Raw genomic sequence first — 20,039 nt, 5'->3', positions numbered from 1 at the left:
AGCTTTACTTCTGCTTGGGATTACTACATATAAATATACATGTTAAACCATGGGCCAGCACAGACACTTTATGGTTGATGAACTGGGACAAATATAAGTGTCTAAAACAATAGTTTGGTCGATGGCTATTTTTTTTTTTTTTAAATTGTTATTATCTACTTATTCCCTTTTGTGCCAGAGAAGTAAAAGGAATGGGTAGTCAACACCCCTGGACCGCTGATATGTGTGGCTGTGATGCTACTGCAGGAAATTCAATGATCGGCAGATGCAGCCCACAGATTCCGTACACTATTTTTTCCCCCAACAGAAATTACCCAAACCTCTGCTAACAACACTACATAATAATCATTTCTCAAGCCTGATGAAATGCGGGCTGGTTTTCAAATCAAGGCAGAACTGGCTCCAGACTAGCAACCCCCAATAGTACCATGAGGGTGGAGAAGAAGCAATGGAGAGCTGCTCACTTAACCAAACAAGAATCTATGTCCCACACAGGTTACCCACACAAGCACCTTCCTGAATGAGAAGACAGTAACATGACCTATGATAGAGTTAACCTTCAGTAAAAGGTTGTTTTTTTGATACTTTTTGCAGGGTTTTTCTTTTTTTGTTTATTACATTTTTTGGTCTTTTAAATCACCAAATCTGAAATATGATGTCGGAGAAAATTCAAAGTAAAAATATAAAAGTAAACAGATTAAAAAAAATAACCAATAATAATAAAATTTAGTGTCTCCCAGAAGCCAAAGAGCACCTTAAGTTCTGAAACCCTTGCACAAGCCCTGACTACCACATTTTCCTATATACCTTCTAAATTATATTTATTTACTACCCATTTACCTGCCTTATAAAGCTCTATAATTGAGGCATTTTGGTCCAACAAGGGTTTTTTGCTTTTGCAGTTGCAAAACAGAGCAAGACTCAAAATCACTCTGTTTCACTGGTTTTCAATGACTGAGAAAATACTGTGATAAACTTAGATTAGAATTTCTGGTGGAAGTAACACATCTCAGCATGCCATCACAGGTCTAAGCCAAAAGATCTAATCAAGAGTCCAAGATGTGTGCAGCACTTTCAGAGTCTATTGTGTGTTAAATGTATCCAGCTTTGCATGCTGACAGAAATGCTCAGCTCTTCAATGGGAGTGGGTATTCACTGACAATCAAAAGCTCTTTTATGAATGTGAGGACACACCCACAAATGACCCAAAGAAGGTAATGTAGGAGGTGTTTTGATGAAAGTCAAGGTGATTTCCCAAAATCGCAAGCTGATTGAAATTCAGCCAGTAGCACTGGTACGTCTCATAGTATGGTGAAAAGTAAGAAGAAGATCTCTCATTCACTTTCAGGGATTTAACCACAAGCAAGCAACCACATGGTCCCAGGGCTTCTTCATCCATCTCCAGCTTAGTATAAAGTGAGAGAGTGGATGTCTGTACTTTGTGCATGATGGCATGGAGCTAATCATAGCAGAGATTAGGCAGACTTCAGCAGGAACTTATAGTCACTGGGCTTCCTTAAGCCTTAAGCACTAGCACTGGGTCACACAAGTCAGACTGGATAAGATGACCTCTCTGTCAACCCATGTATCTCTGACTTTTATCTTACATAATGTGTTTACTACAATATGTTACCACTATTCTGTTTGTCAGCATGCATTTTGTTACTGCTGTATACTAGAGGCTTTGCTGTCATATATGTGTGTGGTTTCGAAGCAAGCAGCAACCTTTGGTGCTGGGAAAAAAAAAAAAATAGGCTCAGGTGAAAGTGCCAAAAACTGTAGCTCCTGGAGCAGCCACTTGTGCCCATAGTTTCCCACGTTAAAGAGTCCGACCTGATTGCAGGAAAAGGTATTTACAGCCATGTATAAAAACCAGCATTGTGTGAATTTGGATATTATTAATGCTTAAAGTCAGGGGGTGGCCACTTTGACACATGGGCCAACTGAACTGAGAAGTGTGTTGTGCCGATGGTGCCTTTTGGAATATAGAGCAAAGACTTGCTAAATTCATACAATGTCTAAAAGATAGATGTTGTTATTGATCAGTTAGTAAAGTCTTGTTATGCAGCCTCTAGGTGAGAGTTTTGGCAGTCAGCATCTTGGGTGGATCTGATTTGTGTTCACTGGCTAGCAACTTCTGACAAATTGTTTGCCAATGAGCATGCCATGGATCGTCTACATTTTCATAAATACATAAATCCAACCATGATCATTTCTGCAGTGCAGGAACTGGTTTAAAACCTCCTCCACTGAGGCTGGGTGATTTGATGACTATATCGACATTGGGCGATAGGCTGAGCCTTCAACCAATCGTTTTTACAAGAGCAATTTAGTTATTTATTTATTTGCCTGTGATTAATTTGCTAATAATGTTGGTTGACGCTAAGAGAAGAAGTCAACGCAGTCAAAATAATAGCGAAAAAAACAAAAAACAAAAACGTTTTATTTAAATTTAAAAGACAAACAAACAAAAAACACAGGGAAACAAAGAGAAACTGCTTCTTTTCCCCCACTATAACCGTGTTTACAGGCCATTCCAGTTTTTATCTGTCATACACACTCGACCAAACAACAAACACAAAATTAAACAGAAAGTTAAAAATCAAAATGTCTCTTTAAGTGAACATAAAAAATGTTCCTACAAAAATGTTCAGAACAAAACAAGACCAATTTAACCCAATTAAGGTAAGGTGTGAATTTAAAAAAAAAAGAAAAAAGGGTAAATATATTTCCTTTCGTAACTTTCATTCGCAATTTAAGAGTCAAAATAGATCATTCTCCTGTCTCTGGAGTGAAAAGCGCACATTTAAAGCAGATGTGCTCTCAAAGTGACACAGATTGAGTTGCTGTAGCCATGCTGATACCTGAACCAGGTATATTGTTGCATGTGAAAAGAACTGTCAGAAAAGGGAGGAAGAAAGAAGTATCATGAAGCAATGAAATCATCATATCATGAAAGAAACGTGGACTTCTGCAAACACTGCAACAAACTAATTAAGGTATATGTCTCAAATAATTAAATTAAAAAAATAAAATCAAGACTTTAATAGAATCCACACAAATCATACTGGCAGAGTTCAACGGGGACAACGTACTACTGGAACACTCCAAAATGTCTGAGGTAAAAACTGAAAAAGGCTAGTTCACATTAAGGAAATCTGTGTTTAAAAATGGCCTCACATTTAGCACTAGAGAAGCACTGGGCAAATAAACACTGGATCTACGACATCCAAAAGCAACCAGAAAACAGGAGAGGGAAGGAGAGGCTGGGACCGAGTCCACCGATTCAGTGACTCACACACTGTTGGACTCTCTTTAGCTCTTTCACACAGTGGAAGTGCGTTTTCCTGCTAGACAGCTGATAGTGTGTTTCCTACATGCCAGCTAACATGCACAGTTTCACTGATACTACAGACGGGTGCTCAGAATCTGCATTTTGCAATCTGTAGTTTGTTTTAAATATTTGGTGGGTACAGTGCCAGGACCAATGCCTGTAAATTTGCCAGCAACTGAAAACAACTGCATTAGGAGGCTAAGAATGCACTCTGTTAAGTTAGCTCTGTTGTCCTACCATAATGCAAACTGTGTGGCTCAAACAACTACTGCTACCGGTGAGATAGAAAATAGACACATGGAATGAACAAGCTTATTTTGTAATTTTTTTAAACTGATGTGAAAATGGCTCACGAGTCTCTCCTCCACAACATTGCAGAGAAACAGATTTACTACCTCTTCTCAAACACAGTTACACTGCAGCAAAAATAAATACCCTTCCCATTTTCACTCATTTATTGATTATGATGGTCAGTGTTGGGAACACTGATCAATAAAAATAATGCCTTAAGTTACTGATTTACTCCACTGCTTCTTCATTACGACACAATATACCCTGATATGGACAGTCACATTGTTAATATAAACTTTAATTTAATTGCCAATGCTGTTAGCACCTTCAGTTTTAGCTGAGGTCTTTGATGCTAACTTTGCGTTAGCATTATAGATTGTGTATAAACAAGATTCCAAGCATCTCTACAGAGACAACATGCCAAAGAGCTGATATACTGTTACAGTCGCAGCAGGTTGTTTTCTGGGGCATTTTACTATCAAGTTCTTACCCTTTTGTGCAATAAGAAATAATGTAATGTTCATATCTCCTCCAGAGTTGTAGAGCTCTCTACTCTTTCTATCCTTTGCCTACATTAATTATTATTAGCAGTACAGCTTTGTTTTCTGTCTTCCCTTCAGAGATAAATGAAATAGGGCTGTGCGATATGACCAAAATCTCATATCCTGATATAAGACATTTATCGTCCCGACAATGATAAATATAGCAAAAATTTTACATTTTCTTTGAATCTCAGGCAACTCGACTTACATGAAGTGTTTTCAGCTGGGCGTCGTGTAGCTGGAGTCAAGTGTTTTGACCAATGCATGAAACTATCCATTTTTAGGCATAAGTTGTAACAGCTGCCATTTTCTTTGTGAGTATTTATTACACTGCATGCTGCGGGGAAAAGCCTGTTCTAACGAGTCTAAGGTTTATTTTGTGCACCTGACTGCTCTTTTTTGCTTCTCATCCGTAAACTCTCTCCACACTCTTTCATGTGATTCTTGCGTAGGAGATAGAAGAGGTTTGCCGTGTTTGAGTGTGAGGTGGGGACCGGTTTCCTGCATAATTTGCATGGTACAGTTTTCTGGTCCGTGCCAGACTTTTCATAACCAAACCATGTCCATGCTACAGAGGTAGCACCTCGTTTAGAAATGAGGTACTTGATTTGTTTTGACTGGTCTTTCTGTTTGTCATTATTTCAGTTTATTTTGAAAAATTTCAACAGGCTCTTCAGCTTTATTGTGAAAGGTTTAGAAAATAAACAAACGGATGCAGAGCCGCACGCTAGGTTTACAGTCATTGTAGCTAATGACAAGGTGTAAAAACAGCTGCTTTCCGTCCGTAGTGTGGTTATTTTTTAAATATAAGAAAAAAAGGATTTAATATAGCCACTACAGTGACTATCAAAAAATGAAAAAAAATATTGCTGTAAACAGTTTATTTTGTGACACGATGAAACAAACGATATCATAATATGAAACGATAGACGTTTTCATATTGTCATCCGATATATATCGTTATATCAAACAGCCCTAGAATGAAATACTAAAAATATAGAACAATTACAGTAACGTAATATTTTGGAAAACATTACATGAGAGCATGTGTAGTCAACCATACAATATTATCAAAATTCTTCACTTATGATACAATATTATCGCACTTTTGAACATTTTGTTACATGCCAGTTATTGCAACACATTCCGATTTCTAACCTTTATTCAGCTTATATACGTCTTAAAAACAATAAATGTTGCCAAATAAAGCAGTCAGTCTGTTAGAGTCAAATTGTTAAATGCTGTCATTGTGTTACTTAAATTTTTAAGTCTTGGTTCAAACTGTATGATCAAAGACATTCCTTTGTTTCTGACCCCCTCCCCAGCCTGTTGAATGGTGGGGGACGCTATAGTGTTTTATTATAGGCATCCTAGGTGAAGGTTCTGTTTTCTTGTTTAGTAAACTTCCTGCCTTTATTACCCTTTGGTGAACAGGGGGTCACACAAATGCACCCCCAAACACAAACACACACACTCACGTGCACCCACACACACACACACACACACATTTACAAGGGCCTGACACACCACAGGGGGTGTTACAATGGGTGGTGCCTGTGTAAACTGTAACTGTATTCAATAAAAAGGCTGCAAGGAAGGCTGTTTATTTGAAGTTAGCTAGGAAACAGGTGAGGAGCGTTCAGCTCCAAGAGCCTGGTTCCGACCAGCCTCCCTTGCTAGCAAGTAAAATCGATCAATTGCTGTTCGTCTTGTTTCATTAACGGGAATAAGTCTCTAAACCAGCGGGGCCTGTGGAAGCGCAGACCCAACACAGTCTGCTATCAGTCTCATATTTGTCTGCGATTGAATAGGGTAAATAGGCAAATAACATGCTATTTGTAATTGCAGTTAATTGCTGATAATACAGCAATGGGCCTGCAAAATTATATAAAGAATCACTTGCGCAAATATTGATTTTGATGATCCCATATAAAAACAGCAGAATGTTAAAAAATATAGTGATACAAATTCTAGGTTTTACTAGCCCACAATCATTTATTTTCCCCATTCATGGTAAGAAGTCAAAAAAAGTCTTCTCAAAATGTCTGTGAAATTGTGTCAAATAGTCTATGCCACTGCATTTTTGAGTCTACCGCTATAGCTCACCAAAGACAGAAACTTTCAAACTCTACAAACAGGTTTGGAAAATTGCTTCGATCCTTGATTTTTATCTTGATGTGCACATAAGCACATTCCTTTTGTATATATACTAATAATACTAACGCACAATGCACACTGCCTCATCAGGAGGGCATGCTAGCTTAAGGACTATAAATATAAACGCTCCAATACTGACACGCCAGGTACTGTAAACTAAGTTAACAACTGAATGAGCAGCACCGCTAAAGACAATCCTTCTAGTTTAATGTGTAATCCCCTCAGCCAGGGGTTAACAAAAGACAAAAATTCCTTCCAGTAAATCCCAGAAGTCCTACTTTGTACTTTAATGATGTGCTTTCATCTCCTCAGACCGTACAAAGCACCGGAAAACATCCCCCATGCTGTTCGATGTGTGAGAGAGTGTGTGGATTCGTGTGCTTGAGAGCGCGACTGAAACAACGTGTTTGCTTCCCAGCATGCTCGGACATGGCTCTTCTTTAGAAGCAGCCCATGAGTTATGAAGGAGACAAAAACACCCAAACCAGATTCCAAAAAACAAATGAGGAAGTAAACACAGGAGAATGCAGCCCCCCCCCCACCAAACTTTCCCAGAGAAGAAAGCAGGCTTTGAACCTTCTTTTCGCTGTAACAGTTTTATGAATGAGTTCAGTCTAAAGGCACGTCCTTTATATAAACTCTCTGAAAACAGGGTTGGCACTCTTCTCTCTCGTCATATATTGATCCCATGAATGACTGTGTCTGGAAATAAAATGCCTTTGAATACAAAGTGCTGGCACAACAGGCTTGTGAGCCAGACACATATTTAAACAATAGCTTCCAGATAAGATTACTGAAGCTTGATACAGGGCGTTATCACAGGAGACAAATCATGATGATGAAGTATGATCCTGTGTGGCCGCAATGTTTGCTGCTACAATTGCATAAACAGAACCAAGTTTTGCTCTATTTATTGCTACATACTATTAACACACAGGATTGCACGTAAAGCCTCTGAGCTGCAGGTAGTGGAGTGGCCAGACAGCATGCTTGGTCAGCCTGCTCAACTACTCCAGCCATTGGCCTTCCTCACTTAATGAAGCCTAGCTTTACTACCAGCAGACTTTTCCAATAAAGTGCCTAATAAATAGCACAACACGCAGTCTCTGCAGTGAGAGCAGCAGTGCTCATGTTGTCTGAGATCAATTCTGTTTTAAGGCAGCGGCGGCAGCAACTGATGGCCCATTTGCCCTGGCTGACACACTCCCTCTGGAGCCTCTGGTAGACTACTTACGCATCTTTGCAGGGTCATTCGCCACCCTATCTTTAGTCTAGTTAACAAAAAGGCACGAAGATGCCAGCTGAACAAAAATACACAAGTCATGACTAAAAGTGTCCAGTTAGTCAGGTTCTGAAATATTGTTGCTGGGGGTAAACAGCAACTTAGATGCTTTGGAACATGAGTGGTGAAATTACCGGTAATTGGAAAACAACAGACTTTTCACCCAGACACCACGTTAAATGTGCTGGCACCAGTTAGCCAACAGTATAGCAGAGCAGAGGTCTCTGTCTGTCTGTGTCTGTGTGTTCTGCTCTGACCTCATACAGCTGCAAACAAGAGGAATGTGGCCCCGAGTACTAGCACTTCTTACAGTAGTGTTAACAGTGGTTTTAGCAGCAGAACTTGTAGTCTTTGTGGGAGAAGCAGAAGTAATAGTACTGGTTGTAGCAGCAGATGGTTTAGCAGCTGAAGTAGCAGTGGAAGCAACTTTCGCAGTGGCACTGGTAAATTAAGTACTGAGGCATTTAGGATTAAATTATTAATTTAAAAAAAATATGCAGATACATTTGCTGTAGATACAGCGCGCACACGCACACACGCACTTACTTTACAGCTGAGGTCTAGTAACAGCCACCTAAGTTTATTTTTCAACAGATTTTAACTTTTATTGTGCACCCATGAATGATCACGGCACTCCTACGCCACTGTTATTGTTAATAATGGTTGCGCAAAATGTAATGAAATGTACTCGCATTTTTAAGTCTTACTGACCATTCAAAGCACTTTAAACTACAAGTCCTTTTATGTTAATGTCACACTTTTGCAGCATTTTACTTTGAATGCTTTAATTTAGGGGTGGGTTTCGATAATCGATTTTCCGATTAAAATCGATTTTAGCTTGAACAAAGCGACATCGATTCATTAAAATCCTGAATCAATTTTTAAATATAAAATCGAGACACCAGACTCTCAGGTTAAACCTCACAAAACCAAACTGCTCAAAAAAATAAAGGGAACACTTAACACAATGTAACTCCAAGTCAATCACACTTCTGTGAAATCAAACTGTCCACTTAGGAAGCAACACTGATTGACAATCAATTTAACATGCTGTTGTGCAAATGGAACAGACAACAGGTGGAAATTATAGGCAATTAGCAAGACATCCCCAATAAAAGAGTGGTTCTGCAGGTGGTGACCACAGACCACTTCTCAGTACCTATGCTTTCTGGCTGATGTTTTGTTCACTTTTAAATGCTGGCGGTGATTTCACTCTAGTGGTAGCATGAGACGGAGTCTACAACCCACACAAGTGGCTCAGGTAGTGCAGCTGATCCAGGATGGCACATCAATGCGAGCTGTGGCAAGAAGGTTTGCCGTGTCTGTCAGCGTAGTGTCCAGAGCATGGAGGCGCTACCAGGAGACAGGCCAGTGCATCAGGAGATGTGGAGGAGACTGTAGGAGGGCAACAACCCAGCAGCAGTACTGCTACCTCCACCTTTGTGCAAAGAGGAACAGGAGCAGCACTGCCAGAGCCTTCTCAAATGACCACCAACAGGCCAAAAATGTGCATGTGTCTGCTCAAACGGTCAGAAACAGACTCCATGAGAGTGGCCTGAGGGCCCGACGTCCACAGGTGGGGGGCTGTGCTTACAGCCCAACACCATGCAGGACGTTTGGCATTTGCCAGAGAACGCCAAGATTGGCAACTTCGCCACTGGCGCCCTGCGCTCTTCACAAATGAAAGCAGGTTCAAACTGAGCACATATGACAGACGTGACAGAGTCTGGAGACACCGTGGAGAACGTTCTGCTGCCTGCAACAACCTCCAGCATAATCGGTTTGGCAGTGGGTCCGTAATGGTGTTGGGTGGCATTCCTTTGAGGGGTTGCACAGCCCTCCATGTGCTCGCCAGAGGTAGCCTGACTGACCGAGATGAGATCCTCAGACCCCTTATGCTGGTGCAGTTGGCCCTGGGTTCCTCCTAATGCAAGACAATGCTATACCTCATGTGGCTGGGGTGTGTCAGCAGTTCCTGCAAGACGAAGGCATTGATGCTATGGACTGGCCCATCCGTTCCCCAGACCTGAATCCCAGACGGATTCCGCAAAAAGACGTAAACACAAAGCGCGGACCCGACGCATCAGAATCTGTGAGCTGTCGGCGTTCTCACCCAACGGCACGTACACAGGCACGCTGCCGGTGCTGAAAGCCAACAGCTCACAGATTCTGAAGCTGCAGGTTTTGTCACTCTCCAACCAAAACTGACTGAACCAGCACCAAAAGAAGATCAAAACTACGCTTCACATAAACATCGTCATGAATTCCCTCTTACTTTTGCTGCTTTGCTTCCACCGCAATAAAAAATCACAATTCCTGCACAGCTCTGTCTCTCTTTTTCTCTCAGTGTATTTCAAGAACAGTTTCCCATCTCAAATCTCCGTTTTCTATATTATTTGCTTACTTATTAACCACCAGTGTACCGTTGTTCACAGCACTGTCGGCCGCTGTTTTCTTTTCTTTTCTTCTCTTTTTTTAAATGACTTCCAACAAGAAAGCCTAATTTCTGCTGTTCAATACCAAAGAAATTTAAACTTTTTTAAAAATTACGCCAAATTGCAAAATGCTTAGCTGCGTCTCTAATAAAACCTCTGTAACTTTGTTCTGCTTCACTTCAGCACCATCATGTAATGTTCATGTGTTGATTCTTTGTTTTCTTCTGTTTTTGTTCTACTGCAAAATATTTTTAAGGTTATCTACTATATAAAGCCAGGCCAGGAAAATCTCCTTCATGTTTTTCTGTGTTTTATCCTCAGTTACTTTGGCACAAAGGCATCTGCTATGATGCTTACACCTCTGATTAGGTCTCACAACTGTCAGTACTGATAAATGATCAGAATTATAATATTTCTAACTGTCTGAGTCAAAACTGAATCTAATCGAATCGTGTATCGAATCGAATCTGGACCTTTTGAATCAAATTGATTCTAGAAATCAGTGATGATACCCACTCCTACTTTAATTACTTTATGCATCACAACTTTTAATGAAATATAATTTACTTAGTTTTAAGAGTTTCAATCATTTGTGTTTTGTTAAATTAGTCTTCAAGTGTATAAATAGGCTGGTCCCAGAGTGTCTTAATAGATACATCCAAAGACAAGATAGTAATCACATTACTATAATAGGGCTGTTCGATATAATGATATATATCGGATGACGATATAAAAACATCTATCGTTTCATTTTACGCCATCGTTTGTTTTGTGGTGTCGCAAAATAAACTGTTTACGGCAATATTTTTTCATCGTTTCGATGGTCACTGTAGTGGCTATATTAATTTCTTAAAGTTCTCTCTTTCTCGTATATTTAATATAACCACACTACGGACGGACAAGCGCCTGTTTTTATGCGTTGTCGTTAGTGTGTCCGCTTGTTTATTTACCACATAAACCTTTCACAATAAAGCGCAAGATCCTTTTTTGATTTTGATTTGATTTTTGATTTGATTTTGATTTGATTGATTAGCATTCAAATTCAAATCTCAGTGAAAACAGTGAAAAAAACAAAACAAAAAAAAAAAAAAAAAAAACAGTGAAAACAGAACAAAAATCTACCATAAAGAAAGAAAGCATGAGACAAGGCTAATCAAAAGGTATTGGCTGAAGCATTTGCTTATTACGCCAACCCTTTTCACAAAATATCTTTTTGTATGCAGCTCCTGTACACAGGGCTTGAAGAAAATAATAAAACAAAGCAAAAACCAAACAAACAAACAAACAAAAAAAAAACAAAGAAAAAAAAACTTTCCACCTTAGATAAGTAACTACATCAAAGCAAAAGAATCAAGAGGTTATTTTTTTTTCTCCTTTTTGCTCTTTTCATTCTTGATTTATATATTTTTCTATTACTCTATTTTTAAACATGTTTTTAAACAAGGAAAATGAACTACACCTTTTTAAATCACTGTCATAACTATTCCACAGGTTAACTCCTCTAACAGAAACACATCTCTGCTTTATATTTGTCCTTATCTTGTTTTTTTTTTAAAGAAATCTGTTCCCCTTAAGTCATATTGACTCTCTCTGACTTTGAACAGCTTCTGAGTACTGGGGCAAAGCAAGTTATTTTGTGCTTTATACATTATCTGTGCCATTTTATATTCAACTAAATCATAAAATTTCAGGGTATTCAGATTAATAAACAAAATGTTAGTTGGTTCTATATAGTTTGATTGGTTTATAATTCTTATAGCTTTTTTTTGTAACTTGAAAATAGGAAGAGTGTTCGTTTTATATGCATTACCCCATATCTCCAGACAGTAAGTCATCCTGTTGAGACTTTTCAAAATAAACTGAATCACGTGAAAGAGCAGATTATTTACGGATGAGAAGCAAAAAAAGAGCCATCAGGTGCTAAAAAATAAACCTTAGACTCAAACGTTACAACAGACTTTTCCCTAATAAATACTTACAAAGAAAACAGCGGCCGTTAAAACTTAAGTCTAAAAATGTATGGTTTCATACAGCGTTAAAAAACTCGACTCCAGGTACACGACGCCCAGCTGGAAACACTTCACGCAAGTCGAGCTGCCCGAGATTCACAGAATTTACAGAAAATGTTAAATTTTTGTGATTTATATCATTATCGGGACGATAGATGCCTTATATCGGGATATGAAATTTTGGTCATATCGCACAGCCCTATACCATATAATATAATAGCAAAATGTCATATCGCAGATCTAAATTTGGACAACATTTTCCATAAAGGCAGCCCAACAAGGGACAATGGTTGGAAATTAGCAATAGCCATAAACTTTTGTGCAGTACATCAGTTTCATGTTTTATACTTTGACTATGTTAAACTGTACGGTCCCTTTTAAATAAAGAATTATTACTATTATTATTATTGTTATTATTATTTGTCTGATCTTTTCCAGCTCTTGCAGGGTCTCCCTCTTAGTTATCTGTGAATCTCTTTGTCCTCCATTGATATATCACCTAAAGACACCACATGTACCAGGTTACAAAACTTAAGTGGTGTAAGACAAGCTGAAGAGACCACAAAGTGCCTGCCAGCAGTTGAAATGTCACTTTAGGCATGTGCCGTTGGGCAGCGACAGTGAGCATTATGTGCAGGCAGCTCCAGAGTGTCCCTCCTTTAGTGGCTGGAGAAATGTGCGCTGCAGCTGGTGACGATAGCTCCTTCAACTAGAGAGGTTGGAGAACTGGTTCATGTGCCTGACCAGAACAAAGACTACCGCTGCAGTTTAAAGCACTGGACTTATTGATGCAACAAAACAAACATGGCATTGTTGAATGTGCGCAGACTTGATGTATAAAATATTACCCAGTGCCATTGTTCATCAGTGAACCTAATCTACTGTCCTTCATTTTCCTCTGCCCCTTGAAAAACAATATTACTATCTCCGAGTGAAGACAGAAAGATGGCCTTTTATCGGAAGAAACCTTATTGTTTCTGTACAGCGCGACACTTGATCTCCTCGCTGACTGTGCAACTGGTATACTAAGACAAAAAAGTTGCTGACTTCATGAAGCAGCAGGTGGGGCGGCACATGGCCTTCCTGCAAGACACAACTTTAGACAGATTGCTTGTGGTAAATTTTCTAGGTCATCGTTCATAAAGTACTGAATGATAAAATTATCTTGTACTTTCTCCTTGTGTCTAATGCAAGAAAAGGAAAAGTCTCTAGACAAAGACTGTCCATTTCTCAAGAGGAATGACAAACAGTAAGCATTATTCTCATCCACCTAACACCTCCTCCATCCACATCCATCCATCCGACACATCCTCCTCCAGCTCAGTTCACCTTCTGATTTCTTTCCCATCATGCCCACACGCTGTCAATCCAACAACTCACGAAGCAGGCCATGCGTAGATGTGCTTGTCAGAGATATCTGCATATGTAATTTACCTGTTTATGTGTCTATATCTCTGTATGTGCTGCGAATGCATTTGATGATCATTACCGTGTGTGCGCGCGCATGTATACAGGCGTGCTTATAGTCCAAGCGAGCCCAGCGACAGTTCTATGTCACAAGGCAGAAAACATCAACATGCTGAGTCTGCAGCAAGGCGCCAGTCACCAGGGAAACAATTCAGACAGACAGACACACACGCACACAGTCAGCCAAAACACATCGTCTGAAAAGCACCAGCAAAACAAGTCATCTAAAACGCTGCAGTCATAAACACAAAATTAAAGGCCGCCTTCGCACTCATCGTAACCGGAGCGGTTTAATTAAGCTCTGTAACATTTACTCCTTCACCTAGTGTTTTCATTTTTTAAGGCAGGTGAGAACTACTGGACCATACAAAACATCTGACTGCGATATGTGAGCTACTGTTTCTTTTTGGAAACATTTAAAACATATTTTTCTAAACAAGCAAGTATACATTAGCATTAGACAGACTAGTAGTTCCTAAACCTTACACAACAAAACCATGGGCTGAGCCAAAAATGATGCCACTGTTGAGCTCTGCAGATAAACATCTGGGAAATTGTAATGCAAAGATCTGCAGACAAGTTAATCTTGCATAAAAACATCCTCCCAGCTTTCCTCCTTCCTTGCGTCAAAATACAATAAAGCAGTTAAACAGACAGGTTGGTAAATTCAAATCTACACTAATCAGACCAAAGGCTGCCCGGATGATATTTACATTTTAAATCCCTGATAAGTTTTTGTCTGTAACACTTTCCTTACCTTTTTGGCAATGATTGGAGTTCCAGCAACGGTAGTTATAATTGTTGTTGAACATGGTCTTGCTGCACTGGGGGTTGTTCTCCATGATACCTGGGCAAACATCACTGCACTCCTTCGACTGCTTGTTTCCAGCAATGTAATTGTTGAATTCTGCATCCATGATGAGGGACCAGTCGATGGAGTCCAGGTAACAGAGCTCAGGGTTTTTCTCAATACGGATGGCTCCACGGGTGATGTTCCTCAGGTTGTACAGGCCGATGTCCTTCAGGCTGGTCATCTCAAAAATCACCAGGGCGTAGTTGTAGAAGAGGTTACGACCATGAATGACAGTGAGGTTGGGAAAGAGCGTGCTCAGACTGTCCAGGCCGGATACCCGGAATAGCAGCAGGTAGTCTGTGATCATGGTCAGCTTGGGGAAGCTGAGGGAGCGGAAGACTTCCTGGTTGTTGATGTTGTTGTTTTTGTCACCAATGAGGAGGATCTGCAAGTAGCCCTCCACCACTGTGCAGTTCTCCAGACGCCTGAATTCAGTGATGTCATTGCCAATATCAATGTTGGGTCCACAGACTGCAGGGGAGGAGAAAAAACAAAAACAAAAAAAACCCAAAATAAAACATAGGTCAGTATCAGTTACATCGAAAAGTAAATATGTAACACCTCAGGTATTTCACTGCTATATAATACAGCTGCTCAACTGCAGCAAAAGGTATGATCCCAGTATTTTTCATTATTTATTATTTTACCATCATGCCAATGACAAAATTGTGAAAAATATGAATCTTATTGCAGGGAATTTCCTTGAATGTTAAATATAAATCAAATGAAAAACATGAGTGAGGTGGTTGTCCCAGTCTGAAGAAAATTTTTAACCATGAAAACATCTTAGTAATCAGAGCAGCTGAGCCATCTAGAGAAAAACGGAACTTCAACAACCTTTAAGTCTTTCCATAACTTAACCTACAGAAACATTGCGAGTTTTGCGTCTTTAAATAGATATAGTTGACCAGGTCAAAACTAAACTGGAAGTGACTCAAAAAGGCACTGCTGAGAGATGCAAAGAGGTCCATCTGATTATAACAAGATAGAAAATGAGGTTTGTGTCAGAATTAATGCAAAAGAAAAAAAAAGCAACTTTTATCCCAGCTTCTTCTTTTTTTTTTTTTAAGAATATTTAGCAGAAGCCACAATTGCAACTAAAGCTGTATTGTGTCCTTTAATTTAAAGTTCTGGTCAGGAATCAGAACAATTTCGTCTTTACAATCGCATTCTCGGCTAAATCCAAACGGTCCTGCCTGATCGTTAGAAGCTAGACAACAAAACCTTGTTTAAAAATGATGGAGAATTCATAACTCATGGACCCACCCTTAGCAATAAATAGCTGTTAAGAATATCAGTGGTTTCCAGCTCTGCAATAGCGATACCTAAAGGTTTATCCAGTACATTTTTTAAATATTGACAGTACATTTGAGCCGTGCTGTTGCTGACAGAGTGTGTTTGCCTTGCAGCTCTCATTTCAATGGCAACTTAACATGGTGTGACAAAGTAAACACTTGAGTCACGTTCGATCCAAGCTTAGGTTAACAGTGCAATAAAGTTTTGATTGCACAGCGTTGAGGCTGTTGTTACACTTGCAGCCATTTATTACAACCACAGTATTTCGTTTCGCTGTATGTTTTTATCAACCCTTCGTAACGCATCAACATCAAAGGGTTAGAAACTATTCGACTATCAAAGACATCGTACATAAAACATGTACACCGTGTCAGTTGATCAAATACATTATGTGATAAAATAACTTGTCAAACAAAGGACATAATTAATGATGACAAGGTTTTACAAGTACTGTAGTAACATAACTCTTCATGAAACAAGAGTCTGGAACTACGTGAGGTGAAGCTGTGCTTCAGACCAACAGAATCATGATGACAATGCCAAAAACCTGTATTTAGCAGTTATAATGTTTATGACTTTCAAGATTTTTTAATCAGCTGCAAAAACATGTCATTTCCATCTGCAACACTATGTGTTGCACAGTGGACTTTGTATTTTGTACTATGACTTTACCTTGTCTGTGAATGTGCATTCACGGTGTACGGATTTTATAATCCATAATTTTGTAATGGTGTTCCTTCTTGGCCAGCTGTACCTTGACCAACAGATTTTAATCTCAAGAGAATTCCTTGTTTAATAAAAGTGAAATGAAATAAAATAAAACCTAAAGTAGCAAGAAATTACTACAAAAAGGCACTTTTGAATACTTTTATAGGCATTTATTGCCACTTTTGATGCTTCCTGAGATGAGATGTGACAGTCTGTGGAAACCTTTGGTCAACATGTGTGTGTTGAGTATGTTGTGCAAGGTACATCTAGAAACTTGAAGATTGAGTTCAAGGATGATGTGGTCCTACCCATGAGTACATGAAGTAGGGCGCTAGAAGTAGGTGAGCCAAGGTGGTGAAGTTAGTGTGACTAATGACAAACTGGGCATCCTTTGTACTTCTGTTCTGTTCTTTTTCTTGGCAATCATCTGGGTATACAATGCCCCTTTCCCACTATACACACAGTCTTTTTTTTATTTAAATGCATTGATATCTTTCCATATAAGGTTTATTTATCTAGATATTTTTATATTTTATGTGAAGGCAATAGAAGAAGGACTAATCGATGTCAGTGTGATGTACAACTGTCTCTCAAACTCCTTGTGAGACCTGCACATTTTCCACACAAGCTTAAGATGACAACTAACCAACAACTCATTCAAGAGCAGCTGAAAGCAACGACCTTAAGCAACTGTTAATTACCCTTCCTCAGGTGCACCTATAGAAACCTTTCACAACTTCTAGATACATCTTGGTGACCCAAACATTCTGTCATCTGAACAAAACGGGGAGTGAGCATGGAACTTGTAGGAAAAAGTTAGGAGATAAGAGTAACAGGTTATATCCTCTGAGGGCACACTGACAATAATGGCAATCCATCCAGTGATCAGTTTCCTTCACCACTGTCTTCTGGGTCACCCCATTTTTTACCTAATTTGTGTGTCCTTGTTTAATTTCAGTGCGGTGTCACAGCATTTAATGCATTTTGGACTCATATGTGTCCTTACAAGTTTCTCAAGTAGTTTCACCTTGTGTATGTGAGAGGGGAGAGGGATAAAGTAGAGCACACAGAGCTGTAGTGCATAAGAGAATAGTGCAAGTTCCCCTTAGCTTGTTAGCCTTTAACAAAAGTTTCCCCAACAAGTGTCATTTAGCTCTAAAACAAAGATGGACCCCTAATGCCTCTAACCCCCTAAAGCCGTGATCCATGTCTCGCCCTTTAGTATTCACTACATACACTAAGATGTAGTGAACTACATTAAAAGTATTATAACTATTAGAAGTATTTGCCAAGGTCAGAAGTGAAATGTTAGGGCTTTTGATCAAAGCACTGACAACAAAGGACAGCTGCCAGCCCCTCTGATGAGAACTAATTGCAAAAACATGCATTTATGTACTTTTATGTTCAGTGTAAAAATAGATTTGTTCACATTTGTTTTCTTTTTAACCTCTTGAGAAGTATTTTATTTACTGAGGCAGTCAGTGGGCTGATTCTTTTTAGACAAAGACAACCTCTAAACCAAACAAACTACAAAGTGAAGGATTTAAAAGGAGGCACTGTGCTGGAATCTATGTGGAATAAAACCGAACCAGCATGAGGCATAGTTTGGCAAAACAGGTGATGATCGGTAGACTGATTTTGCCTTTCCAACTTTTCCTCTCACTTTAGGTGTGCACAATACTTTGCCTCAAGCCCCACAGCACCCACAGAAACGCGGAGGCCATTATCACACATCACTGTGAGGAGGATTTAGACTTCAAAAAGCTGGAGGGCACTGAGTCATGGAAAACTCACACCAACCAGCTAACAGGTTGTCACACTGCTACTTACTTTACTGCTGGTCTATAAAGTTTTACTGTACGAAAGCAACACTGAGAGGGGGAGATCGTACATTCCCAGAAAAAGAACTATTGTTTTCTGAGTTAATACATTTTGTGGTTAAACATTAGGTCTGGTGCTACTTAAGACTAGAAAGGAGAGTTTTGTGTTGTTCTGTTTTTTTAAATCTACCATAAAAGCAAAGGTATGGCTATAACAAATGCATTGTTTCATTTTAAACATCCCTTCAGTTTTCTAACAAATCATGTTTTATGTATGATTATCATAAAGAGTAGACAGACGGTGCGCTACAAAGTGATACTGAATAAATAACCCCAGCAAATGGCTCTCTGCAAAATGTCACAGGATCAGTTACAGACAGTACCGCCGATACCAAAATATAGAACTCTACAAAAAACATATGTGGTGTTTCTTCGCTCCTATTGAGGTGGAACAAAGTTTAATTTCAAAAAGAACACTATGAACCTTTCTGCTGGCAGAATGTCTTCCCAAACCACTCAATGCAGTTTAGTGGCATAGAATAATGTAATATTGGCAACACTGCAATAGCACAGTGTTCCAGGTTTTACTCTGACAATAACTAATCATTTACCTTTGAATGAGGACATTTATTTAAAGTTGAAATCACCCAAAATTGAAAAACTTTGCAATGAAACCAGATCCAAGAAAATCTGGATTTTTAATTCCTCAACTGAACAAATGCTCAGGTCATTAAAATCATTGTATGACACCATCACAATGCAAACTGCAGGCAAGTGATAAAATCAGAGCAAGAGCGTTACTTCCCTCCAACTGTAAGCCAACTACTTGTTGATAAAGATGGGTAATATTCCTGATAATCTTTAAAAAAAAAAAAAGTACTTTTCACTTTGGATTATTAAGCTTTCCAAAATATGTTGGAAAATATATTAGTGACAATGTCATCCTACGGGATGTTTACAAAAGACTAGTCAATACAAGGGTACAAGTGAAACCAACATCTCCTGGATACAAACCATGAGCTACACACGGAGCTGGAGGTTTCTGTGAACTAAAATAAATACCTGAACTGAATATGATTTTTTAGTTCTGTTTCAGTTAGTTTGAGTAGCTGGCTTCCTTTTTATTGTTTGAAAATGTTTCAGTTGTAGTTCAGCTTTTCATCAGTTTCAATGTTAATTTTTACAATCCCTATTTTAAGCTCTTATCTATCACAGTCATGATGATTGGTCCACATATAAGGCAAAGAGTCTGCATTTCATATTTTCAGCCATTTGATGAATACAAATTTATTAAAGCATATGTAAATTAAACCCCACTTCAAAAATTATAATGAGCTGAGGTCAAAACCTCCTTTTTAATGCAGGAAAAATCTGTGGTGGTTTACTGCACATGCACACATGACTGGTCAATGTACAGTACCGGTAAAGGCACCAACCCTGTTAACTTATTTGATGGACATATACCATCTATGACAATCTGATAGATATTCTTTTTAATTTAAGTTTAGAAACTATTTTCTTTATCTTCCAGTTTTAGTGGAAACACTGTGCTTCCCTTAGTGTGTAGAGTTTAAGACCTCTCTAGGCAGGGCTTGAGGGCCCTTGGTGTGATTTAGAGCAGGAAGCGTGCTGCATGATCGTTATGTCTTTCTCTGTAATCTACTTGTCAGCAGGCTTCAGTGAGCCGCATACCTGCTAATACACTTCCAACACCCAGGACTGTAAAAAGACACACTGCCTGGTGACGTTACATCACCACAGGCGGCCTCATCAGTTCACCCTCTGTGGCCTCACTGCAGCACCAGCAAAGCCATCTTTCATGGGAACTGCTCCCATCCCGCTTGT

General features: G+C 39.2%; 1 protein-coding gene across 1 annotated transcript in view; it reads right to left on the bottom strand.

Annotated features, from left to right (window-relative positions):
- LOC146718269 (insulin-like growth factor 1 receptor) overlaps positions 1–20,039 on the bottom strand; it is a 61,394-nt gene that overhangs the window by 36,660 nt on the left and 4,695 nt on the right. The window contains exon 2 of the mRNA XM_085442646.1: positions 14,275–14,841. Coding sequence (XP_085298772.1) covers positions 14,275–14,841 — 567 coding nt within the window. The remainder of the gene's footprint in view (positions 1–14,274; positions 14,842–20,039) is intronic.

This window comes from Copadichromis virginalis, linkage group LG1, assembly GCF_057382275.1.
Source record: "Copadichromis virginalis isolate Kocher_CV1m ecotype Utaka linkage group LG1, C_Virginalis_male_GT1.1, whole genome shotgun sequence".
Lineage (NCBI taxonomy): Eukaryota > Metazoa > Chordata > Actinopteri > Cichliformes > Cichlidae > Copadichromis > Copadichromis virginalis.
The sequence above is the reverse complement of the archived record's forward strand: the minus strand, read 5'-3'. Positions and strand labels throughout refer to the sequence as shown.